Source organism: Electrophorus electricus, chromosome 7 (genome assembly GCF_041902795.1).
Source record: "Electrophorus electricus isolate QZ-2024a chromosome 7, ASM4190279v1, whole genome shotgun sequence".
NCBI lineage: Eukaryota > Metazoa > Chordata > Actinopteri > Gymnotiformes > Gymnotidae > Electrophorus > Electrophorus electricus.
This window is the reverse complement of record NC_137503.1, coordinates 33,874,522-33,901,799: the sequence shown is the minus strand read 5'-3', so window position 1 is coordinate 33,901,799 and position 27,278 is coordinate 33,874,522. Positions and strand designations below refer to the sequence as shown.

General features: G+C 42.8%; 1 protein-coding gene across 1 annotated transcript; it reads right to left on the bottom strand.

Moving 5' to 3' along the window:
- Positions 1-1,261: 1,261 nt before the first annotated feature.
- vsnl1a (visinin-like 1a) lies at positions 1,262-26,526 on the bottom strand. Its single transcript, XM_027015950.3, has 4 exons — positions 26,162-26,526; positions 18,400-18,568; positions 3,998-4,213; positions 1,262-1,726 (listed from the first exon to the last, which is right to left on the bottom strand). The coding sequence occupies exons 2-4, from the start codon at positions 18,559-18,561 to the stop codon at positions 1,529-1,531; spliced, it is 576 nt and encodes a 191-aa protein (XP_026871751.1). The 5' UTR covers positions 18,562-18,568; positions 26,162-26,526; the 3' UTR covers positions 1,262-1,528.
- Between the last annotated feature and the right edge of the window lie 752 nt (positions 26,527-27,278).

Here is a 27,278-nt window from a genome sequence, read left to right as displayed (position 1 = left end):
ATCAGCCAGTGAACATAAATTATGTAGATGATGCAGAGAATATAGTGTTTCAATTCATTGACATTATTCTAGACAAAGATCCAGAGCTTGAGTAAGAACATTTAACTGTAGACACAACAAAAGACTACTGACAATTTCTATATTTCCTCTCCCAAAAGAGCAAAATCATAGACCATAATGGTTTGTATACCTGTCATAGGTAAGACTATAAAATAAGCCTTAAATCAAATTCCCAGGTAGGATCTTTGAAGGAAATTTTAATTCAAGGGCTTCTATCTTCCAGTGTGGGCTCACAATACTTCCAAATATGTCCTGCTTTCACACAACAATATGTTAAAACCAGCTGTATTTATGCAAAGTGATATGCACGTCTTCTTTAAGGGACTGGCATTTTGAAATTCTTTAAAAACAAAGTAGACCTTTATTGCAAATATCTTCTGTTAAGACTAACAACATTTCCTGTGACTTGTATAAATGTATTACTTTTGGAAAATCTGGACCAAGATGCATCCATAAACAATTTAGTGTGCACATACTCTATAATATGCCTCCCCTGAATGTATTTATTGAATTTCTTTGCTTTACCCACAGTGCTACTGTTCTATTCCCGTTTCACAGTGTGCACACAATACTGGATGTGGGGCTGTTTACTAGATAAGAACCTCATTCTCCTCAAAATGACCAATCTAAACTCAAGTTAATGAATGAACCTCAATGAAACGGATCCCTTGTACCATCACAGCATTTGCATATCCTAGTGAAAAAGGTCTTCCTATTACTTCAGTCATAAAGACCAAAATTTTCACTTCATTTTTTCAGTAAGGCTTTGTCTTCAGTCATTATTTAGTATGAGACAATTTTAAGGCCGACCTAATGACATGCAAATAAACTACTTGTATATTCACCAACAGTAGAAGCATGTTTGAATGTGAATGTAGGCTGGAATAGAAAACACGTGCTCAAACAATGTGTGAATGGGTAAACTGGAACAGTTGCCATGACCACAGGAACAGACTTGGTTGGCGTTATGCAGTATTATGATACACATAGCTAGCATTAGTATAGTAGCTTAATTCAACAGAGCACATCATTGATGCACAAGCTCCAATGAAATGAAACAGTATGGGAAGTACTTTTGCACACCATTCACATTTTGGCAGTTTATTTTAATTATATTATATATATATATATATATATATATATATATATATATATATATATATATATATATATATATATATATATATATATATATACTATTTGTGCATGGTATGTTCTGTATATGTTTATGAGCTTGTATTGTATGTAAGAGGGTGTGTCTATGTGTTTTGCATGTGTGTGAGGAAGTGTGTGCTTGTGTGTGTGTGCATGTGTAAAATTGGTTAGCAAAGAACATTCTCATGCACACGAGTGTTTCAAACACAGGAAGCGGATCCGTTGAAAGGTAGTCCAAGCAATCTTTGTCAGTGGAAATAGCTGCAAACTGAATGGAACATTAACTCTCGTGTGCAGTCCTGTTGCACGCCACTCATTTCTGCAGGTCACACTGCAACAGTAATACGATGGATGGGTCACTCTTTGCGGCCTCTTTAAACTCCTCCAGCGTGATCTGGTCATCGTTGTTCTTATCCATCTTACTGAAGATTTTGTCGACGCGCTGCACAGGCGTCAGGCCATCCTCATTCATCTTCATCATGATCACGGTGCCCACCATCTTGTAGATCGCCTGTTGAGGGAAAATCAAGAGTGGGTCTCCACTGGGCCTTTATTACCTTAAAGGGGAACTGTACCAGTGCTCTGGATGTTATGCAGATAATAAAGTTCCACTTTGAGCGCACAGGCTCTCCTTTGCAAACACAATCTATCCTTCCTAAATTGCTTTTTTTTTAAATTTACAATTAAGATTTTGTGTGAGATGTTGTGATATCATGTGAAACAAGTGAACATTTGGTCATGCATTTACAGAATGTTTTAGTGCAATACTAGCTAGCTCCATTAGTTTCATAGCGCCACTATAAAGGTTACAACAGAAACCAAACAAGACATGACTGAATGGGAAATGGGTAAATTTAAATGAACTATTCCTTTAGTGAAGTCACATATTTGGTTTAATAAATACATAAGAAAGAAAAGATAGCCAGAAGAACTTAACAGAAGTGGTTATGGTTCTAAGGGTTCTAAGATCATATAAAGTGCAGAATCACAGACATGATTATGGCATCTTACATACACTGTGACCCTATTAATGCCTCACCATTACACAAACACAACCATGAGCATTAATGGGGAGACTGTCCTCCACTCCTGACATTTATAACAGCGTCCACTCATCTAGGAAGCCTTGCCACAAGATATTGGGGTGTTTGTATAGGAATTTGTGCTCATTCAGTGAAAAGAGCATTTGTGAGGTCAGGCACCGATGTTGGACAAGAAGACCCAGCTTGCATAAGTCATCTCAAATGTGTTCAGTGGAGTTGAGGTCAGGGCTCTGTGCAGGCCCCTGGAGTTCCTCCACACTAAACTCATCCAACCATGTCTTTACAGACTTTGTTTTGTGCACAGGGGTACAGTCATGCTGGAACAGGGAAGCGCCTTCCCCAAATGCTTGCCAAAAAGGTGGAAACATATAATGACCTAAAATGTTTTTTGTATGCAGTAGCATGGAACTAACAGGCCTAGCTCATATCCTGAAAAACAGCCCCATATTGTTATCCCTCCTACACATGTGTTCCAGTCAGGAGCTAGTAGTTGGTAGATGGGGCAGTGGTAGTGCAGTGGTTAAGGTGCTTGACTAGTAATCAGAAGGTTGATCATTCACACCCCACTGCTGCCAAGTTGCCACTGCTGGGCCCCTGAGCAAAACCCTTTACCCTCACTTGCTCAAGTGGTATTCAGTCATAATTGTAAGTTGCTTTGTAAAAGGATCAGCTAAATGCCATAAATGTAAATCAAGTGTGACACATCACTTCAAAGAACACCCTCCCACTGCACAAGCATCTAGAGGCTAAATGTTTTACACAAGTCCACCTGAAACATGGCATGTGAGTGGAGTACAGGTGTTCAGCCATTGAAACCCATTTCCTGAATCTGCCATTGCACAATTATTTCATTGGTGTTACTTCCAGAAGCATTTTATAACCGTGTAATGGTGCAACAGAGAACAGGCAATTTTATAACCGTGTAATAATGCAACAGAGAACAGGCAATTTTATAACCGTCTAATAGTGCAACAGAGAATAGGCCATTTTATAACTGTGTAATAGTGCAACAGAGAATAGGCCATTTTATAACCGTGTAATAGTGCAACAGAGAATAGGCCATTTTATAACCGTGTAATAGTGCAACAGAGAATAGGTCATTTTTGTTTGTCTACTGCTGAGCATCTTAGATTTTCCTCCTACACACTTTCATTTTACAATAATACAGCTTAAAGTTGCTCAGATCTACCAGATGTAGCAGCGCAGCTATTTCATGAACTAACTTGTCAAAAGGCTGACATTAATGACAATGCCACTTTTAAAGTGATTGAGCATTTCAGCACCACCCATTTTACTATCAATGGCTGTTTATTGAATAAACACCTGTTGATTCTGAACACCTGTTAGCAATGGGTGTGGCTGAAACACCTGACCTCAGTAATTAGCATGAGTGTCCACATAATTCTGAAAATATAATGTAGCACTTTTAATTAATCAGTTCACCACTAATGCTCCTAAATGTCAGAAGAGTATCCAAGTGAGGAAATCTCAACAACCAGTATTTTTCCATGAGTTTAGCCACAGCCAACTCCTTTCTTTTATGTCACATGTCAATACAAATGCTTATTCTGTTACACATCAATCCTGCCTTTTGGAACTTTCTGAACTTCCACAGGGCAGTTGAGTGTCATAGAGCTGCATCAGGAGAAGACCCTGAGGGCTCAGGTCTACGTCAGGCTCCTGTCTGTGTGGCTAACCCTTCTTTGCATTAGTCAGGCTCCTGTTCGCTGCGGACGTACCTCGATGATTTCCAGCATTTCCACTCTCGTGATCTTGCCGTCCCCATCCAAGTCATACATGTTGAAGGCCCAGTTGAGTTTCTGCTCGAAGCTCCCTCGCGATGTGATGGACAGGGCACAGATGAACTCCCGGAAGTCGATGGTGCCATCTCCATTTTTGTCGAAGGTGCGGAAAGCATGCTGGGCAAACTTGGATGCATCACCGTAAGGGAAAAACTAAAATAGAGATGGAAAGATACTGTGAATGGCAGAGGGAAGCGGGAAAAAAAGCACTTTGCTTGCAAAATCTACTGCTGCCTTTTCATTGGTTTTGTTTTGAGGTCCAGCACTTCAAACAATGCTGTGTTAGAGTGTTAAAGTGTGGGCTGCTAACTTTAGTTTCCACCAAACAGCAGCAATATCAATGCAATTTTAAATACATTTTGATGTACAGGAAAATACCTAATCTTTGCTATATGGTATAGGGTGGTTAAGGGGTAATGATTATTTCCTTAAAATGTTCTGTGTGTGTGTGTGTGTGTGTGTGTGTGTGTGTGTGTGTGTGTGTGTGTGTGTGAGAGTGAGAGAGACAGGTGTGTGTGTGTGTGTGTGTGTGTGTGTGTGTATGTGTATGTGTGTGTGTGTGTGTGTGAGAGAGAGAGCAAGAGAGAGAGAGAGAGAGACAGAGACAGGTGTGTGTGTGTGTGAGAGAGAGAGAGAGAGAGAGAGACAGGTGTGTGTGTGTGTGTGTGTGTGTGTGTGTGTGTGTGAGAGAGAGAGAGAGAGAGAGAGAGAGAGAGAGACAGGTGTGTGTGTGTGTGTGTGTGTGTGTGTGTGTGTGTGTGTGTGTGTGTGTGTGTGTGTGTGTGTGTGTGTGCATGTAAGTGTGTGCACTGACAGCCTGGCTGCAGGAGTAAAATGCTCTGGGTGCAGTCGCTGTAGCCACACTGCACCAGTAACCAGCACACTGCACCAGTAACCAGCACTCCTCACCAGTAACCAGCACTCCTCACCAGTAACCAGCACTCCTCACCAGTAATCAGCACACTGCACCAGTAACCAGCACACTGCACTAGTAACCAGCACACTCCACCAGTAACCAGCACACTGCACCAGTAACCAGCACACTCCACCAGTAACCAGCACTCCTCACCAGTAACCAGCACACTCCACCAGTAACCAGCACACTGCACCAGTAACCAGCACTCCACACCAGCACACTGCACCAGTAACCAGCACTCCACAACACTAATCAGCACGCTCCATCAGCAACCAGTTTGCTGCACCAGCACCACGCCCCAACATGTCACACCAGTCCTATTTAAAGGCTGGGCGGTGAGATGACCCTCTCTTAGACACCGCTGACACAAATCAACTCCTCCTGTCTCCTAAAGCACACGCTGTTGTGTGCCTGCCCCAACACAGCCAAACCAAGTGAGGAATAAACAGAGGAATGGTGCTGCTTTCAAGCTGTCCACACTTAAACACTGAGGTTTACAGTCTCTGTGGGTTATGGCTACAAAATTCCCTGCTTCCTTCTTCCTCCTTCCTCCTTTAATAGGCATAAGCACACTGACCTAGGATCAGATAAGTGCCACCTTTACGGTGTGTTTAGTGACAGAAACTGGTCATAGGAAGAAAAAAAAACAGCTTTAATTTTATTTGCCTCTGTGTGTACTGTTAACTTTAATGAACTGATTAATCTGGGTGTAATTAGAGAATACTGAATTCATGTCATTTGAATCTGGGAATACTTACAAGCAGATACCATATTCAAAGGGTAAGTACTTACCTTCCAGTGGTTCTCTAATAAGACTGTCACTGAAAAGACAAAGAGTAAGAGAGGAGAAAGCGTGTGCATGTGTGTGCTGCTGTTTAAAATAATATGGCTCTGATCCTGTTCTTTATTTGACACCATTTCCACTGAATTCCACAAACACTCACTCCGGTCAAATTACTACAGAGGTTCATATGGGTGCCGAGCACTCATGGGAGGTTCCAATATGCTCAGCACAAAACTCTATTCGTTACAGCCTGTTCACATAGGTGGGTCATAACAATCTACATTTACTCTGTTACATTTAGTTAAGTAGCGTTTTGAACTAATACTACTTTTAAGAGTTGTTTTAAAAGTGGGAACTTTATATTCTTACTTGAGTACTTTTGTGAAGTCAAAAATATATACTGTATATTGGTCAATGTTCTGTTATATTTTAAAATAATTTTTAAATTTTTTGTTTCACCACAACTTGTCAAATGTGGGAGGGTTAGTGAAATCCCTAAAGATGATCACTGAGTGCTGACACTTTACTTCAGTAAGTTAGACAACTGGACAATAGGCCGACATAATGAACAGAGAACATTTGTATATCCTTTTTTTAAGGCTAACGTATCCGTGCGTGAAGTCAGTGCTCTCTCAAAATGCTCTCTCATTAATATGAAAGTAAAGGATGGTCCCATATCAGTGATATCTAAAAATGTCTAGTTATCGCAGAAAAAATAAATGCAGCAACTGAACTGTACTCATGCCTCATATTGAGGCATATTTTCAAGATTCTAAAGGTTTCAAGGTTATCTTTCAACCACATACAGGCACAGTCGTTACCTAGGCAACGTAGCACATCTAGCTGGATAGCCAGCCGGTCTGACCGATCGCCTAATTGCAATGTAAATAGAATGAAATGTAAAATCTCTAGTAAAATGTAAAATTTCTAATATTCCTTGGGCAAGAGCTCAGAATATTCCCAGAAAGTGTGTACTCACAGTTTGTCTCACACAGCAGAATTGTTCTTGATGCACTTACAACTTTGTATAATCTTGAACTACTGTTGTTGAATACATATATTTCTCTCTCAGGACTCTTTGTCTTAACTGTTGATTAAAGATGCTCCACTAGGTGAAAGCAAACAAGCAGCAAGGCCATCAGAACATGGGACACTGTCATCAGATCCACGAGATTTACTGTAGTGCCTAATGTAATAAAACTAGAAAAGCTGCTATTAGCTCATATTTGATGTGCTTCTTTCAAGCGGTCCATTTTTAAAAACATTATTATGTTCAATAAATCTTCTATTTTAAAAAAAGTACAGACGATTTCACAACATTAACGAGTGCGGCTCTTATAAAGGGCCATTACTCCTGCCTGTGCTGCCTAAAGACGAATCAAAGGATGATAAAATCACACACTGCCAAACTCCTTATAGGCCAAGCAGGACTGGACGCCGGACACCATGTCCTAGGCTGCAAAAGGAGACAGCTGAGTGAACTGAGCTGCCATGAGCCTGACCTCTCCCTGTGAGGTGTTAACCCTGTGAGTACACATATCATCGGGGTCAGCCGAAAGGGCCGAACACCCCCGCCCGCGTTCCGCTTCCTTTATCCCCACCAGCCCCGAGCCAGAGCGCCTTGGGCCAGGCGGGCGGTGCATCAGGAAGCAGCCCGCTCAGTGACTCTCTCACGGGGCAGGCCTTATGCTCCATCTGGCCTTCCGCCGCGCTAACGTGGGGCGCTGGAGGTGGAAAGGAATAAATAACCACACAGAAGCATAAGTCGTGGGGGAACACAGCAAGACCCCCTCTCCTCGCCCTTCCGCACAAATCTGGCAGGTTATGAAACATTTTGTTATGTAAACCACAGGGGTAAGGGAGGGCCAAACAGGGCTGTGAGACAGTGAAACACTCTCTTCACACTTTACAAGCATGCTTTGTTCCCTGTTCTTTCAGGTGAATGGCCACGGACAGGTAGAATTCTCATGTTTAGGAATCTGGCGCACGACTTAAAGGTGGAATGTCAGCACGGTAAGCCCAGGCCCAGCTGTACGTAGGCCTTACACACACGGTCTGTCTCGTCATCTTCTGATCTTACTGTGCTGTATGCAGTTCCCTGTTTTAGCATTGCTCATCTGGTCAGTGTGCTATAGATAGACCTATAACTAGGCTTGCATGATATATTGTGATTTGTTGATGCTTACCATATTATGTGCTGATGTCACAGAACACTGTTATATGCAAATAAGCCCTCGAATAAATCACATTTCTTGTGCGCAATGCGGATGTAGACGAATAAATCACACGTATTATTGTGTGCAATGAGTATTTAGATGAATAAATCACATTTATTATTGTGTGCAGTGAGAATTTAGATCAGCACTTAACATTCCTGATGAGTGTTCTGTGGGTGTTTTATTCAATCACTACATTGACATAATTCAACAAATATAAATATTTCTGGCAAAATATTAAATGTCAGCCTGTCTTAAACCATATTACTAGGGTTCCCCTGTTTAAAATAGCAATATAATTGCAAAACATTCATTTTCCAGGTCTACCAAAACTACCTATTTTACCAAATCATGCAGAGCTAGTGTATTGAAGGGAAGTTCTTGTGGTCAGCCAGAAGTGGATATTTGACAGAGTTCTAATGCCTCGAGCAAGCTATCAGGGTCGATTTCCAGAGAAATGTAATGTTTTGGACAGAGGAGTTTCATCAGCTGTGCAAACAAAGTGCTTCTGAATTTGCAGGCAGATCTGGTATCCAATATTGTGAGAATGTATATCATTTTAAAATATCCCCTGGTTCTGTCATTTCCTTAATCATAATGCTGCCTGTAATCATTTGAAAACACAAACACACAGTCCACTCTATACAATGCAACAGTTGTTGGGGACTGGAACTGTTTGAATGGGCTGAACTCCCTTGTGAGTCACTGATATTCTTGCTAAGTTTGACTATAGAGAGCAAAATCTGAAAGACTTTTTCTTTTAGAAAGTGCTTCACAAAGGATATGTCATATTTTTGGCTAAACTCTCCTCATCCTCAGACACCCATGGCCTTTTTTTTAAGATGGAACAGGTTGCATAAAAGACCAAATAATTTTAATACATGTTAACGGTGTAAAAAACGATTATCATAAGAGTATTATGTCAGAATGATCATACCTTTTCCTCCTCTCACAGTTCAGTTAGTACAGGCTCACTGAACAGGTTGAAAAAACCACAATACAGCTGTGTGTGTGTGTATATATATATATAAACAAAAAATCTATATATACCAACATATGCACATATATGGAAATAGAATGGTTAGGATGTGTGAGACTGGACCGCGGTCTGATTTGTGAGGCTGTGTATAACTGGACCACGGTCTGATATCTGAGGCTCTGTGTAACTGGACCACAGTCTGATGTGTGAGGCTGTGTGTGACTGGACCACGGTCTGATGCTTGAGGCTGTGTCTGACTGGACTACAGTTCAGGGGTCTGGGATGCCTCCAGGTTTCAGGAGAGCTGCAAAACAAACACATGCTCACCGAGTCCAGCTCATCACTCATCACAGCCTAATTAGGCTTGGAATCACCGCAAGAGCATCTTGTTGCAATTAATGGGTCTTGCTGAGCTGAACGTATGCAGTGTCTACAGGGGAGGTGCCATCGGTGCTGAACCTCTGCAGTGCTGCATTTAGGCTGGCAGAGATTACATTTCAGTCTACACGGTAATCCTTAACTAAGCAGCCAGTAAAACAATATTCTGCTAATAAACTTCTATTCTTGTTGATTTCAAAAAGATGCTTAAATGCTGTTTCCTGAACGTGACTGATTTGTATGCCCTTTTTTCTTTCTCTGTCTCTCTTTTACATAAATTACCAGCTGGAATCAAATGTGGTTTCTCGCAGTCACTTAGACCAACCACTAGAGGGAGCACTTGGCAGGGAAGAATCTGGTTAACCCGTGTTCTCCGGACACTGACTCAGCCTTTACTCCAACTGTGAGGAATTCCTGACCACGTACTGTGAGACAATCGCCTTTCATGCTCCTTAAACTGAAGCTCACTCACACACTTAATTTCACAGAGGATCCCTGACCTTCACCCTGACTTTTAACTCTGCTGTGTGTTTAGAAACACTGCTCCATCCTGTGTCCAGACTCCTAGACCTTCTGGTGGAATGTACCTTCTGAAGTAACACACCATAGCATCGCTCACTATTATTGTGACTTATTATGACTAAAGGTCATAATCCACTCGCAAGTTTTTGATACAGACAGTAAACATTATGATCAGAGTTAAGAGGTCTGTTCTTTATAGTCCATTTTGCTTCACATATGGACTTCAGCCAATGTATCCTCATCATCTCTGTTGACAGAAATGGTTTCCCCTACACAACCTTACAGCACTTGAGTAGGAGGGATCATGTTTTTATGATCAAATGCATTTTTGCAACAGATTTGAGAACACCATGAAAAGAGCTGAAAAGAGCTCTCTTTCTCTCCCTTTCTCTTTCTCTCCCTCTCTGTCTCTCTCTTCCTTTGTCTCTCTCTATTCCCCCCCCCCCACTCTCTCTCTGCTGCAGAGAGGGTATGGATACACACACACACACACATACACACACACACACACACACACACACACACACACACACACACACACACACACACACACACACACACACACACACACACACACACACACACACACACACACACACACACATGAGTTCCTCTCCCCTAGTGGGATGGACTAGGTCACATGCCTGTAAGAGTAATTAGGCTTGGCTGGCCACCCTCTGCTGCACAGTTCTCAGATACCATTACGTAACCCCTCCCCACACCCCACCTCTCCTCACTCACGCTCACCTCTAAACCGCTTGGTGCCAAATCAATACCAGTTGATTGACTGAAATAATAGTTCATTTCTATGGACAAAGAACAGCAAAGTTGCTTTGTTAAAGTGTCTGATGTAAAAAAAAAAAAAAAAAAAAAAGCAATGCAAATAAAGCTGAACTGAATTGAAAAGTAATTGATTACTAACTAGTCCAAATTGATCATACTGCCTTTTTGTATAATTTGGTTACTTTAATTTGTGCAACAGACATGAATTAATTTCACTTTTCTAAACTCATTGTTTCTGAAACATCATTTTAGGAGCTAACCCAGCTGAGCTGTAAAAAAGAAAAGACCCTAAATGAGTCTATTCATTTAATATTTCTGTGGTCATATCTATCTTCAATATTCTAAATGACCACAGGCTCTACAGGTATTCAAGGAATTACATTCTCCAGTATTTGCCAGAAATCTTTGAGCCACCATTAAGGCTAACAAGGAAGACACGGCCGATAGTGGACACAGCGCAATTACAAAGGCAACAATAAATATCAGCCAAGTCTAAGATACCCTTGTAACCTGTTCTGTACATCTGTACTAATGATGTCTGACTAAGCAGTCTTAGTCAGCTCGCCCTTAAAATGTAACCACTGACGAAAGAGAATCCACTCAACCCACTCAACAACCACTGAACAACAGTCCTAACCTGTAAAGGGCCTTGGAGATGTCATTCTCCCTGAAGTATTTGTGGACTCCGCAATACATTTACATGCTATCAGGAAGCATGTGAACCGTTTGCAGACTAGTGCGGGCCGTGTAAGTCTGCCTGCAGGTCATGACGCAGCGGTAACACACGCAGTCCTCCGAGGACGTTGTTAGTGAGCACAGGCTAAATGCCACTGCTTTCTATATGGTGAGACTGCCATGGTCCTTCCTGCTCAGCTGGACCCGGAGCACTCAGACCTGCTGTCAGACATAGGCTACATACTGAGACGATGGTCACTAGGGCAGGCATTGGGAGGACACACTGAGGATTCCCATAATGCTGTGCACACCTCTGCAGACTGTATTTAGTTTAAAAATGAATGTTTGTTCATTGTTTTTGAAAGTTCATTTGTGGTTGAGAGTTCAATTGTGCACAGGAGGTTCTTATTCTTTTTTATTAGCATGTCCGCTGTTACTGTCTTTGTGATGTGTGTCTTTTTTGGTTAACCCTTCTTCTGTTTTGATTTCATTCTGCTTGTTTGCTTTGTGAGTCTTCTTCAAGACTTTGCTGTTGCAGTAAAGTGTTAATAAATTGAGTGTGCAGGAATGGCGTTCTCCACCAATGCTACAATACACTTTCTTAATGAACACCCATCACTGGGCACCATATAGCTGCATAAAGCAGACAGCCATATTAGTGATGGCGGTTCCATATCCCATATAGCGAAAGCCTTCGTCCGAGTAATGCCATCCAGGTCCAGCAGGCTGTGAGTCACAGGCAGAGGGAGGACAGGAATGGCTGACCTTGGGCTGACACTGAACAGGCAGGTACCAGGACTACTGTGCTGACCACAGGCTAACCAGGGCAACCATCCATGGACAGTTTTTTTTCCTTTTCTGTCAAGCTCTGCTACGTCACAGCACACCACACTGGCTCAGCACTGGGTACTGGATACTGGGTGCTGACTGCAGTACAGCCATGAGGATTTTTCACGGATCAGCGAACTGCCCTTAAGCAATCTTGGTGGCATGTTTTATTTGGTATTATGTAATTATTAAATTAATGCTTGTTTGAAGAGAAGAAAAGACCACATAAAATCTGACAATATGAACGTAAACGTTTTACTTTGTGTCGAAGAGGATCCACTCCAGCAGTCTTTTCAGAGGTATGATGTGTATCTCAGCTTCTGATTGGTTACCACTGGTTCTGGCTCCACCTTTGCGCACCTAGATGATCATTCCCACAATCATTACCACATCAGATTATCATTCCCACCTTTGCTCAAAGTTAATGGACTCTTTAGTAGCCCTTAAGTGTGATCTTTAGCTGGCTTTGTTGCTTTGCTACATTTTATGTGTGAGAAACATGCAATTACTGTGCTGGGTGTGCTCGAGTTCCTTGTAGTCTTTAGCACCCTCCTGCTCCGTTGCTTTGGTCTGACCTTGTTAGCTTGTTCTTGGATTTATGAGTATGGGTTCTTCTGTTTTTAGGCTGTCTGCTGGTGCAGTGACCTTGTTTGCCTGTTACGACAACGCCTTATGGAAAAGCCCCATCAAAGCGATCGCAGCTTCACATCCCACCACATCTGCCTGCAGTCATGTGATAGGGCCCACTACTGTGGTTACAATCCTGTGAAATACAATGTGTGACACACGAAAGTGTATCAGCAGCAAGGGGCACTTCAGGAAATCAAAAATCATAAATCCTCAAAAAGGGGTCATGTTTGAGTGTCCATGTTATTTTAAAAGCACTTCACTAGATGATATCTTTTACCTCTCAGTAAAATGCATGTGCAAAAAACACTATAGAAAAATAATCAGGGAAACAAAACCCACCACTCCATATAAGGGCCCTGTACTCAATAAAGGTCAGCTCACAGGCTGCACTGGTGTGGGAGCTCTTCTAGATGGCCTCCTATTGATTCTCAGGGAGAAATGTATTTCCCTTTTGTAGGGACAACTTTGTGTGACATTGAGTTCTTCCTGACCTACCAATGCAGTTGGGTATCACATATCTAAATGAATGCTATGATTATCCCAGAGCAATACCAGCCATTAAAATTTCCATTTGGCTGTGGGGGGGGGGGGGGGGGGGGGGTTCTCCATCTGGCCATGGTGAGAAGCACCAAACACTTCTAATAAGGCCCACAGGACAACCCCCACCTGCAGAAGAACAGTCAATTCACTGCATCCCTTTAGATGGATTCATTTGAGTAGAGTCCACCACAGCAAGCAAAGCTACTCCTACCAACACAACATCATTCTAAGAATGGCTTGTTATGATTGCATGAGAAGAAAACATCACAGACTAGCCTTCATATGCATTTATGCCATAAAGAAACAACCGAAGGGACAGTGTATTTGAATTTTCCCATTCACTAGCCTTTGATTTAAACTGTTTATATATAATTATACTGCTCTTTTCGTCTTAAAGGTCAATGTATTCATTCTGCAAATGCAGAGGCTCTTTCACATAAATTAAGTAAACGACCATCTTGAATTTGGACACACGCTAATGGAAGCAAAGTATGACGCATGTCTGCCAGCACAGTGTTACCAGCAGTGTTACCAGCACAGTGTTACCAGCAGTGTTACCAGCACAGTGTTACCAGCACAGTGTTACCAAGCACAGTGTTACCAGCACAGTGTTACCAGCACAGTGTTACCAGCAGTGTTACCAGCACAGTGTTACCAGCACAGTGTTACCAGCACAGTGTTACCAGCACAGTGTTACCAGCAGTGTTACCAGCACAGTGTTACCAGCAGTGTTACCAGCAGTGTTACCAGCACAGTGTTACCAGCACAGTGTTACCAGCCTAGTGTTACCAGCACAGTGTTACCAGCAGTGTTACCAGCACAGTGTTACCAGCACAGTGTTACCAGCACAGTGTTACCAGCAGTGTTACCAGCAGTGTTACCAGCACAGTGTTACCAGCACAGTGTTACCAGCACAGTGTTACCAAGCACAGTGTTACCAGCCTAGTGTTACCAGCACAGTGTTACCAGCAGTGTTACCAGCACAGTGTTACCAGCAGTGTTACCAGCACAGTGTTACCAGCACAGTGTTACCAAGCACAGTGTTACCAGCCTAGTGTTACCAGCACAGTGTTATTGGCACAGTGTTATCAGCACTGTTATCAGCACAGTGTTACCAAGCACAGTGTCATTGGCACATTGTTACCGGCACAGTAGCGATTATTCCAAAACTCTGGAAGTATGTTTCATGCTATATTTCAAATTTGTCTGCCCCTAATCACTTACAATAAACAAAACCTTGCAGACGCAAATGAGAAGCAACGAGTCAGGAGGAGCCATGGCAGAGACTGTGATTTCTCTCAAAGTCGGGAAAGTGAAGGTGCATGGTGTCGGGAAGCAACAGCCCATTATTTTTAGATGAGCTGCCAGTTGTGACAGTTGTGCCTGGGTGCTGACTGTAATGTAACGTACTGTTGGTGGTATGCAGTTGTGTATGGATGAGACAGGGAGGGGTGGAGTGGGGTGGGTGGTTAGACAGTGACAGAAGGCACAGAGAGGCAGAATAACATTAGAAAGTCAAAGATCTACAAGAAACATGAAAGAACAACACAACCCATGGTGCTGAGGGGTAATGAACAAAACTATGACAGATACGTGTGTGACTCACCTGAATCATTTAGAAGTCGATATGCAGAGAGTCTCTACTCCCCTACAACATTACTGCCATGACAACATGAAATATTTCACAAAGGTTTATATTTAGAAACGTGAGACGGAGACAATTCACCCTTTCCAGCGTTTTCCGTATTCAACACAGCAGCAACCCAGAAGTAGGTCAGTACTCCCTGTACTCAGGTCAGTAGACCATGTACTCAGGTCAGTACTCTATGTGGTCAGGCTAGTACGCTGCGTAATCAGGTCAGTACTCTGTGTACTCAAGTCAGTTCTCTGTGTACTCAGGTCAATACACTATGTGGTCAGGATAGTGCTCTGTGTGGTCAGGTCAGAAGTCCGTGTACTCAGGTCAGTACTCTATGTGGTCAGATCAATACTCTCTGTAATCAGGTCAATACTCTATGTGGTCAGGTCAGTAGTCTGTGTACTCAGGTCAGTACTCTGTGTACTCAGGTCAGTACTATATGCGCTCAGGTCAGTACTCTGTGTGGTCAGAAGTCTGCCACATGTTTGATCCCCACACAGAATCGTGGTGCCGGAAGCCCTTCTCGCACTGGTTGCTCATTTAACACAGGGCGTTACTCGGGTAGCTAATATACCAAAGCCAGTTCAAACCACAAAAAGCCCTGAACTCAGACAGAGCAGCTAAAACCCACCAAGGAACCTGGTAGGCCTTGGCCACTGGTGTGAACAGTGCATTCACTGCATGTGCAGGCTGAGGGAACCAACAGGACCACATTCGTGGTAATTTGGTGTGTAAGTCAGACTTGACAGGCTTTTACTAGCCTCGACAGGCTTTTGATAAGCAGTGAGTGTAACTGGTTAATGATTCTCAGGTAGAGCATGAGATGACAAGCCCATGACATTTAAAAATAGGAACACTGTGGCTCATGTCCTGATACTTGTGAAATGTTTTACGTGCAATCTGTGATCAAGGTGAGATATGCTGGATCACAACTGCCTAATTCAGCAGGAACAAACAGAGCACTGTTTTTGTTTGTTTGTTTTTGCACATCATCAGTGTGGCACTGTCGTGCTGTGCACTGATCGGTAGGTGTGGTCCCTTCACTGCCTCTGCGCACTGCTATCGCCCTGGTCGCCGTGTTGCTGGCACACACAGCAACAGGAGCTTCTTTTTGGCTGAGAGGTTAAATTGGCTCACAGAGTGTCCGAATGTGAGAAAATCATTCCTTAAGACATTCAGGCCAGCGTGTTATGTCACAGTGTGTCTCCTTTTTCTGTCACCAGGATCTGTTTTTAAGGGCAAGTCAAAAGGTTCACATAGGTATTGATACCTAAGTTTAATCTAAGATATGTAAAAAAAAAAAAAAAAAAAAAAAAAAAGGGATTTACTCAGCTGCACATCAAAAATATTTTTGAAAAAATATATATTCCAGAAAGTTCCAAAAAGCTAAACTTGAATTTTGAATTTTTCTGTTTATAATGATATTTTGTATATGTATTTGTATTTTAAATATTCTGTGTTTCTTTTTCAGGTCATGAAACAAAAGCAAAAATGTTGAAGGAAAGATAATGTTACATTGCTGCTGACGTGTACGACGATGGTTGTGAATATACTGAACATCTACAGACTTTCTGTTGTTGTTATTCCCTAAACAATACATTGCATTTACATTTTATTAGATATTATAAGTAATCTAGAGATTATTTAAAGTACACAGGAGGATATGCTTAGGTAATATGCAAATACTACGCCATTTTATATAAAAGACTTGAGCATCTGCAGATTGTAGCATCCACAGGGGGTCTTGGACCCAATCCCCCACACATACCGAGAGGTTTTTGCCTGAAGTAGGGAATTTGAATGCTTTATCAAAACATCAGTAGAAAACCCTTCCAGATTTTCTCTTCAGCGGTTCAAACACTGTGCAAAATTACAAAACCTCTCTTACAAAACAAACCCCTAAAAAATTCTAACAAATGTAAACCCTGCCTACAGTCCGAGTCCACCAGCAGTCAAGCTTATCCATAGGATTGATCTAATCCTCTATTTAGTCTGGCAACCTGTTATTGAAAATCACTAGGACATATGCTTGCTTTGAGAAAAACAGGGCCCTAAAATTAGCAGCAACTAATATGGAATACACCAGAACAGGGCAACACCGCAACAGTGTCAGAAACATTGCAGACATACGACACCAAGCCTGTTTCTGTTCACGTCCATAATATTGTTCATGGGCAAAGATGGAATCTGATCATTTTGTCATAAACAACAGTATTTGAGCTGCCTAAACATTTTAAAAACATCAGCATAAATTTTCAATGAATTTCAACAGTAGCAAAAAAAAACAAAGAGTTCAGGAGAAAATGAAAGGATTATTAAGAACTCAATTTAAATGATGCGAGAGAAAGCACAGGTATGTGCCAGTATTCATCACACATCATCATCAGTGTACCCACAACACAAACAAACCTCTACAAATGCACAAACAACCTCTTTCCTAGCTAACACATACATGCACACATTCACACACACACAAACACACACACACACACACTCTCTCTCTCTCTCTCTCTCTCTCTCTCTCTCTCTCTCACCTCTGTTCAAGGCACTCGTTGGCCTACTAATGCAGGGTCATCCATTTTCTCACTATCTTTGCTTCTAAATTTTAATAAAACCATACCTCTGATACCCTGTTGCCAGGAAACACCACACATTCACTAAAAGGTTTAGCATCCAGTCGGCTGACCCCTTCTGTGTGCAAAGCTTATCCAGCAAGCAGAGTGCCCTCCGAACAGTGTGCATGATTTCACTGGTAATTTACTTAGTTTGTTTGTGCTATTGTGTAGGATATTAGCATAAATTTTGCAGTTAGGCACAGTGGGAACTGCCATCCTGGTCCTGGTGGCAGCGGGGCAGAGTCGCTCCAGTGTTGTTGGGCTTCCTTCTCCCCTTACTAGAGCATCAAAATCTCTGTCTGCTCCCATGCTTATTAACCACGCAGGCGGTGTGGTTTTCTGGGCACATAATAAACCTGATCCTTGACCAAATAAAGATTTTCGGTGGAAAAGCTCCACCAGCTGTGGAATTTAGTCACTCTGCGGCTAAGAGGTTTGTCCACAACTTGCTTTGTAAGATGTGCTACAGCTACTCTGTGGTGCCTATACAGTAAGAAACAGTGACAGTATCTCAGCATATATCTTCCCAGCCAATCAATGAACAAACGAATGTAAAGTTTACAGTTTAACATATTTACAGTAAAGTATACAGTCGTAAAGTGGACTCCACGATACACTATGCAGGCTGCAACACTGGCTGTGAGATCCACACTGAATTTGGGCATGGTTGCCAATTAGTCAGCAGGACGCTATCTCGAAGAGCTCTTCCAATTACTCGCAAGTAAGCCACAAAGTGAAGATGTCATCCCCCAACCCCTGACAGAGCATGCAAGAGCCCCAACCCAGAGGCAATGCTGCACCATGGGGCAACATGCAGGAGGTGAGGTGGCTCACCTTCACGTAGAGTTGCTGGAACTCCTCCAGGTTGAGGCGGCCACTAGGACAGTCCTTCAGGAAGCCCTTGTACCACTGCTTCAGCTCATGCTCGTTAAACTCTGTGTTCTTCACCAGGTCCTCCATCACCTCGGGGGTCAGCTTGCTGTTCTGTTTCCCCATGGCGTGTCTGCAGGAGACAGGCAAGTGAAAGACACTTCTGATGAGTCTGAGGAGCAGTCCTAGAGCTGACACCTAGAGCTGATAACTAGAGCTTATACCTAGAGCTGATGCCTGGACCTGATACCTGGAGCTGATACCTAGAGCTGATACCTAGACCTGATAACTAAAGCTGATACCTAAAGCTTATACCCAGAGCTGATACACAGAGCTGATACACAGAGCTTATACCTAGAGCTGATACACAGAGTTTATACCTAGAGCTGATACACAGAGCTTATACCTAGAGCTGATGCCTAAAGCTGATACCTAAAGCTGATACACAGAGCTTATACCTAGAGCTGATGCCTAAAGCTGATGCCTAAAGCTGATACCTAGAGCTGATACCTAAAGCTGATACCAAGAGCCAATACCTAAAGCTGATACCTAAAGCTGATACCTAGAGCTGATACACAGATCTTATACCTAGAGCTGATGCCTAAAGCTGATGCCTAAAGCTGATGCCTAAAGCTGATACCTAGAGCTGATACCTAAAGCTGATGCCTAAAGCTGATACCTAAAGCTGATACCTAGAGCTGATACCTAGAGCTGATACCTAGAGCTGATACACAGAGCTGATACCTAGAGCTGATACACAGAGCTTATACCTAGAGCTGATGCCTAAAGCTGATACACAGAGTTTATACCTAGAGCTGATGCCTAAAGCTGATACCTAAAGCTGATACCTAGAGCTGATACCTAGAGCTGATACCTAGAGCTGATACACAGAGCTGATACCTAGAGCTGATACACAGAGCTTATACCTAGAGCTGATACCTAGAGCTGATACACAGAGCTTATACCTAGAGCTAGATAAGAATAAATAAATATGGATGTATATATTTGGATACCCCTTGGATGGGATGTTTAGTGAGATATCAAAATGGCGAATGTGTTTCAGGCTATGTGCAGAAGCAGAGCCCAGAACATTTTCATCTGAAAGCTTAATCTGATCAAATGTAAATGGACATTGCATAAAATTTCCTGAGTCTAGTCATGAAGAATCAACCTATTTGTTGATTGATATTGGCTGCTGAAATCATGCCAGTGATGCTGTGGTAAAACGTGAAGAACGGAGGTAGGATTATCTCATCTGAAAGCTAAGCACAGACGAACGAAATGTAGGTTTGCTGTAATCAAGCTGGCAAAAGAGCCATAACAAAAATAGAATGAGCAATCAAAAGTGGTGTGCAAATTAGAATAGCTAATATGACTAGAGGGAACAATGCTGGTGGCTAAGATACTGACAAATGCACATGTAGATCCAAGCAGAGAAGCGCTGACATGGCCTGGCTCCCAGACAGGAGAAGACAGAGCATTCCAGAATCCCCATGAAAGATTGGTAGAATAATAGTACAAACAGCTTTGTGGAAAATCGCACAAGAAAAATGAGCCAAACTCACTCAAATCTTCAAATGTAGCCCAATGCCATCATTCCAAATCTACCGGTTCATTTGTAGCTTGCCTTCGCTTATCTGTATGCCCTGCAGTTATTTTGTGTCTGCTCTCCAAACAGCCATAACACACACGATACACACACGTGCACACACATGCACACCTACACATGCACATATACACAGACGTGCACACAGGAGTATTGTTGGTTGAATTCCTCCTGGAACACTTTTACTGTCTCCTGTTCGTCCTGTTCTTCTCCATGATGCCAGCCCTGTGCTGGATGAGCTGAAACCATCTATTATTGTTAGCTGCAGCACCTTACAGATTTTCTGGTTTTATTTTAATGAAGTCTTCATCTGGTCTTTTCTTCTGTCCACCTGCCATAAAACACTCTGTGGTGTAGTGTTCTGAGGCATCTTATAACATGGCCCAACCAGCGAATTTGATGCTGGGTAATTATGACTTCAGAGCTTCTGCAATTGGTCCTTTCATGGATGTCAGTGTGAGGCACAATCTCTCCAAGTGGGGCCTAGGAGACTATGTGAAATTGCTCAAGCAACATGATGTGATGGTAATAAGTGACCAAGGCTTCCCAGCTGAACAGGAGGGTGTAAATGCACATGGCTTGGTATCGGGCAATTTTGGTGTGTACATGGAAATTTCTGTTCTCAAAAACCCTACATCTCCAGAAGGCAGCTGGTGTTTGTTTAATCCAGTTTTGAATTTATTGATTAATCCTGTAGTTCACAGAAAGAACACTGCCTAGATATTTCAATGATGGAACTATTGCAAGTGGTGTTCCAGAGCTCCAGGTACAGACCACCACTGTTTTGGAGGTATTTACAGACAGCCCCACCCTAATGTAGGCATGAACCACAAAAACACAGTCATCAGGACACTGTAGTTCTAGAACTCACTCTTTAAGACAACTTGGGGACCACATGGAAAGTCCTGCAGTACAAGCTTTGATAGCACTTTGCCTGCTACAGAGGAAAGATAAACTCTACTGTTGCTGCAGATTGCAGCTTGATGGTGATATTTGTATCTCTCCACTGTTAGGGCATTTCTTCATTTTCCCAGACCTTGGTAATATATTGGTGGAGTGTTGCTGTGCAGTGGTACCCTCCATACTGTCAGTGCCAGGAGATTTATTGCTCTTGAGAGAGCCAACAGCTGTCAGAACCTCAAGGAAAGCTGGAGGCTGACTGAGGACTGGAATAAGAGGGCGTTTAGACAATTAATCTATGATAGAATGAATCTACAGAAGCCTGTTGGTTGCACAGGGCTTTGAAGTCTTCTGTCTGTCTGTCTAATTCTGTTAGTTTTGTTTTTTTTAAGTGTCAGGCCATCTGCTGATTTCAGTGAGGTGAGAGAGTGAGTATATATAACTGCTATAGTTTTAACAAACTTATAGAAATGATGAAAGTCATTTCTATCTGCGTAGGTTTGGATTTCCTAGTTGTTTCTCCACCATTCATTTTGCAGAATCCATACGACTTTCTGTACATCCCTAGGAGTTGACTGCCATTTTTGCTTTCGCTGGCTGAGGGTTTGTTCAAGGATGCCCTGTGTACCTTATGCATTGTGTCTAAAAAGCATATGATGGTTTCTGACTTAATCAAATCAATCCTGATGTATTTTACTCTGCAGCTGATGGTTTGGGCTGCTGCCTCACAGAGAGAGCAGCTTATTGAAGCCATTTTTTGTCCATGGATTCTTCAAAGTGCAAGGAAGGTTTGATGTCCCTCAGCTTCCCAGCTAGAGAACCACAGAACTCGCCGCTAGGGTCAGTCATCTATAGCCGGGAACCACTAAGATTCCTCTTGCCAGCCTTTTGAATTGTAGCAGTGGTAGCTCAGTGGTTAAAGTACTGCACTAGTAATCAGAAGGTTGCCAGTTCACTGCTGCCAAGTTGCCACTGTTGGGCCCCTGAGCAAGACCCTTATCCCTCAATTACTCAAGCTGTACATAATTGTAAGTTGCTTTGGATAAAAGTGTCAGCTAAATGATGTTTAAAAAAAAAATTGTGAAGCTGGATGCAGTGTTGTGTAGATTGGCCACAATTATCTGACAATCTGCATGAGTTATAAGGACAGCAGTGATGTCACGGCCTAGTACTATGATGTAATAAATTTGGTTCCAGTGTTTGGATCAGGGATGCATGCATGATGTTTAATACTTAATCTTTTGCTGGAAGAATGTGTTTGTCGTGGTAAGATTATTCCCGGCACAGTGAGTGAAAAGTTTCTGGCTAACACCACGTGGCTTATCAGGTCTGTCATAAGAGTCCAGGAGTGTTCATATTCCAGATTGCCATTTTAAGATTCATCATTCTCTTATTTCATCCACAGAGAACATCCCAGAGTGAACTGAGTGGACAATTTTTAGACCACCTTTTCTAGGCCCCTCCCTTTTCTGGGCCCATCCCCAGAAGAGAGTGAAAGCAACTGCCACCTCAGTCCCAGCTACTAGCAACCATATAGCCATTGAAGTACAGGGGTCTAAATAAGGGTTTCCAGCAAATCACATCTGCCCAACGTAACCCCACCACTGGGCTTTGAGAAATTGTTTCCAGGTATTTGTCACCAGGACGGAAGAGGAAAACTGCACAAATTAGACTTTTGAACACAACAGGAGGTGCACAATCCCCAGTAGCACATCCTCATTGTGAGAGGATGGTTTCCAGTGACAAGGGTAGCCCTGGACAACTAGGGTTCTCCCCTAGCTGCAGGCAGCATCCACATGGATTCACTCTCAGGGTGTGCTACATTAGCCTTTATCTTATCAGATTATCCCACCAGTCTTTGGGGCAGTGGATGGCTTACATCAGCGTGAGTGCACACTGTGAGCCTGCCCATAACCTCAGGGAACCACTGGGGCCTCAGGAGACCCAGTGACAATGTGTGCGCATGAGGAGGCCTGACAGGAGTCCTGGTGCTTGAAACAGCACTGGCAAGGCGGGGTTAGATACCAGAGTGCTTCACTGTTTCATAAGGGCTAGCCAGCGGCAGCAACTGCAGGCGATAGCTAAGAAGACTATAAGCAGATGTGGAACACCTTCCATCTAGCCACTGTAGTGCTGCACGAGATGCATCATAGCATCCTGTGGACACACACACACACACACGGAAAGAAAGAGCCACACAGATACTGCATTGTTAGTATATAGATGGGTTCATTAAACAGTCTTTGATTAGCATAATTTGAAAAAAAGAGTCGTCACACCTGATTTCACAAGGACCAGTGTTACCAAAACAAAATGCTGATATGTATGTTTCTGATTCCAGGAAAGGGAGTAGAGAGGAAAGCTCTCAAACAGTGTTTCTTTCTCTTAGCTGTCCTTATCTTTGCAGGGTAACTCCCTCATACACTTAAATAGTGAATATGGAAACACTGTCACTGCCTTATTGTAAATGTAGCTGCTATTAACCGACAACATGCTGCAAATGGATAAATGACTGTCAAGCGAGCAATGCACTGAAATTCTGTAGCAGCCAGTAATTCAGTTACTCACATGAGCATCATTTCATTTCAAAAAGAAATGGATGGCTGATCAACTTTGTTGTTGTTGTTTCATGTGTCTTGTCTCCCTTCAGTGTGTGCTGATAAATAGTGGTTTAGCTCTTTAATTTCACCCTCACATCATCTCCCATGCTGCAACACTTTGGCTATGACTGGCAAGTCAGGCAAGCAAGCCGTGAACTGAAACTGCCCCCCCCAAGGTCATGGCCAAAGAGCACGTCACGCAGAAGTCCCTGCTGGAGCCATGGTGACAAAACAGATCCATGTCACATAAGGTGGCAGAGAAGAGCCTCCACAATCAGTCCCAGAGTGGCCCTTAAAAATGACCTCTCTGAGGCTTCACCAAGGTTCCTTCCCCTTACATACTGAGGTATCACACAGGGAGGACACACACATGTACACACAATACCCTCAAGGCAATCAGGGAAAAAGCAACACAGATCAGTCTTCTACTAGTCTAGTGAGTGTAATTATGGGCAGATACCAGAATAATCACATAAACTGGGTCATCCCTAAAATAAACCCCATCCCAGCTGATTCCTCCATTTTCCCAGACTCAGTTACAGCCAGAGCATTTTAATCAGGGTGTATCGGGGCGATTTGTAGTCTTTTATTTTATTTCATCAAAGTGGTGTCAGGGAGCAAAATTTTAGTCTTTTCAAAGACTTTAGGTAAACTAATGTGGTCACTTAGGAGGACCGTGTACTGTAGCAATGCCGTGGGGTTCTGGTTTGCTTAGTCATGGCCAGGGGCGTTCATGTCAGAGACAGACTAGCAGATGGGTAAAGAAAAATGAGCTTAGTCTGGGCCACACGTACTAGAAGTAACCGCCAATTCTTGAACTGTCTTTAATGAAATCTTCTGGATCTACAGGTATCAGTGTCGGGGCATACTGGCACCCTCGGGAGGCTAGTGGGCACGGCAAGGAGCAGTCTGGCATTGGAATACCAAGCCAATCAGCACCCTCGTATCTGTGCCAAAGCAACGAATGCCTGTTTCCTTTTGTTTTCTCTTTCGACTGCAGGCCTCTGCTGTAAAATTCACTACCTTCCTGTCGTGCCATGGCCGTTCTTGTAAATTTGAAAAGATACAGCTGTTGATGATTGTATCACTTTCGGGCCAGGAGAGATAGAGGCAAGTCAGTGGTTCAAAATAAGATATCCAGAAAAATAAGATGCATGCTGTGTAGGTAAACAACTTTGCAGAACCTCAGTGTCAACAGTATTTGCATAAATGAGTAATTGTCTCTTTGGATTTTCTACTTAGTCTACATCACTGCTATTTCTGCTGCAACAAGAGAACAGCAAGAAGCCTTCCCCCGGGATAGCAGCCAAGGTTGAAGCAATCTGCAATACACGGTTTTAATGCAGCTACATTAAATTGATCTTTACCAATCACGGAGAGAGAATAGCAGACTGCTACCGAGGGCAGTAGTGACATAGCAGAACACATCCAGCACTCTGTCACATCCACCTCCACGACTACATTATGATTAATCATTTTTGTTCAACAGTACATTTAGCGCCTTGTTACCACATCAGAAACAATTATCATAGTGACTGGCACTTGCATAACTAATATTATGTATAGAACTAAGTTTATCAGATATCACGACGCTGACTAGATGCATTATGACAAGACATGTTGAGCTTGGTCCAGAGATCAGGTTAGCATCAAAACTCCGTCAGTTAAGGATTATGTTACATATAAATGTATCCCGGCGAATGGTTTCGCACATGTTATTTGTAAAAGATACACATGATATGAGGCTCATTTTATTTCTTTTTTTGCGATGACCTTGAAAATACATTATTCGCCGCGACAGTGACAATTCCTGCATATTCACGACGAAAGAACTGTCAGATTACAAGACTGCATCAACTTCTTGACTGCTGTTCCAAGTTATAAGCGCACGTGAAGTTGGATCTGCATCCTCGGCAGCGGTAAATACAGAGGTGGACACCTCGCGGTAGCCTGTTCTATTAACACTGAAACCGCACAAATCACCTCACCACGCAACATGTTTGCCTTTGTTTTCGTTCAGTAAGCACATCATGAAACAGCAGCTGTAGCGCGACTGTAAACATCAGTGTGGGTGTCTTTTTGTGTGCGCATACCGACAGAGAAAAATCCCCAGAAACATATCGGCTACGCATCTGCCTGCAAAATGTCGATCTAGGTATTCATTATCGAGGCTTTCTTTGCTTGATATTAAACGCACAGGAACACAATTATATGAAAAAATCCTCTCGACAGTTTTGATACAAAAGCACTGGCAGCTTTCGGTGCATTCATTCGCAATAACTACTCAAACATTATGCTTAGGAAAGGGGCCATTTGGAAAAGAAAATAGGTTCTCGTTTGGCGTTATACGGTTGAAACGGCGCGTGCATCTGGGGAAAGCACACTACAGAAGTTAATCACCTCTGACAGCTCTACAGAAGGACTCCGGCATATCGCCTATAGTGTGATAGCCTACAATTAACAGTATATACATAATTTTAAAATTATTATGGGTCATGCAATGCGGTACTCAGGTGGATCAACAGACGCACGCGCTGCGCCTCCGCGAGCGTTCGCAGCGCGGTTAATGAGTTTTTCATCTATTCCGTTTCGCTTTAAAACCAAATAAATACCGTCTTACCTTTAAGATAAGGAGAAGGAATACGGACCTGTCTTCTGATTCTCGCAACCGTACAAGGCAAGTACTGTGTAAGTGCTCGCTATTCGGCGGACTGCTGCGGCGAGTTTTCCGTGAGATGAGAGGAGAAATGCGAAAGCAACCGCACCGGTCACGGCAGGAGGCGCGCAAAAGCGCGCAAGGCTGTAGGTGCGGTGACGTGAAAAGAAACGAGGGAGCGCGCGGCGGCAGCCTGTGTGCTAGGGCAGCTCGCTCTCCCAGGGCTTTGTAAGCTTGGTGTGGTGCTCTCTTGAGTGTACGCAAACAATACCTTCTCCCTTTTACCTAACGTGATCAGGGACACGAGTATGAAATAACACCAGCGAGCGGACTTGGCATGAACTACTGAGATAGCGTGCGCCTTTGCGTAGGTTGGCGTATCCTGACGTGAAGGGCGGCCTTAAAGTCACTCCGCTAGGTTTTTCCTTCTTCTCCGTTCACGTACTTTGTTAGGAACACCTACCTAGTACCTACAGTCACTCGCCACTTTATCAGGAACACCTATCCTATTGGTGCATTTTCATAAGTGCTCAAATCTATGGCATGCATAATATCAAACACGGCAATGCTTTTGGGTTTATAACATACACCAGAGTCCCTGCTGGGTTGAGAGTGGTACACCACCCCATATCCAACAGCAGTCTTGGCTGTCCACTAATGGGTTAACTAAAGGGTTAACACAAACTGCACGGTAACAGATGGTCCATAGCTTTGTTTCAAAAAGTGACTATTGTATATATACTGCAGGCCAAATAACTACCTGTCACATGCAATATAGGGGGGAAATGGTCTATATTGTGCAGTATTTATCTAGAAAACACATCACCAATATACCTAAAAGAACAATTGATTCTTAAGGTTTTATCTTAAACAGGAGCACTTTTACAGGTCGACAATGGTGCATCATTGTTACGGCAGACACTACAAAGCATGTTTTGTAGCCCTCAGTTTTAGCAGCACCCTCACTTGGTAAGCCGTGCTGTCAGCATAATGTCACCCTGACATAAGAAAAAACTGTTAACCTACAAAGTCGTAATGTTGCATGTCATGACACCCAACACAGTGTCATCACACGTCTTAA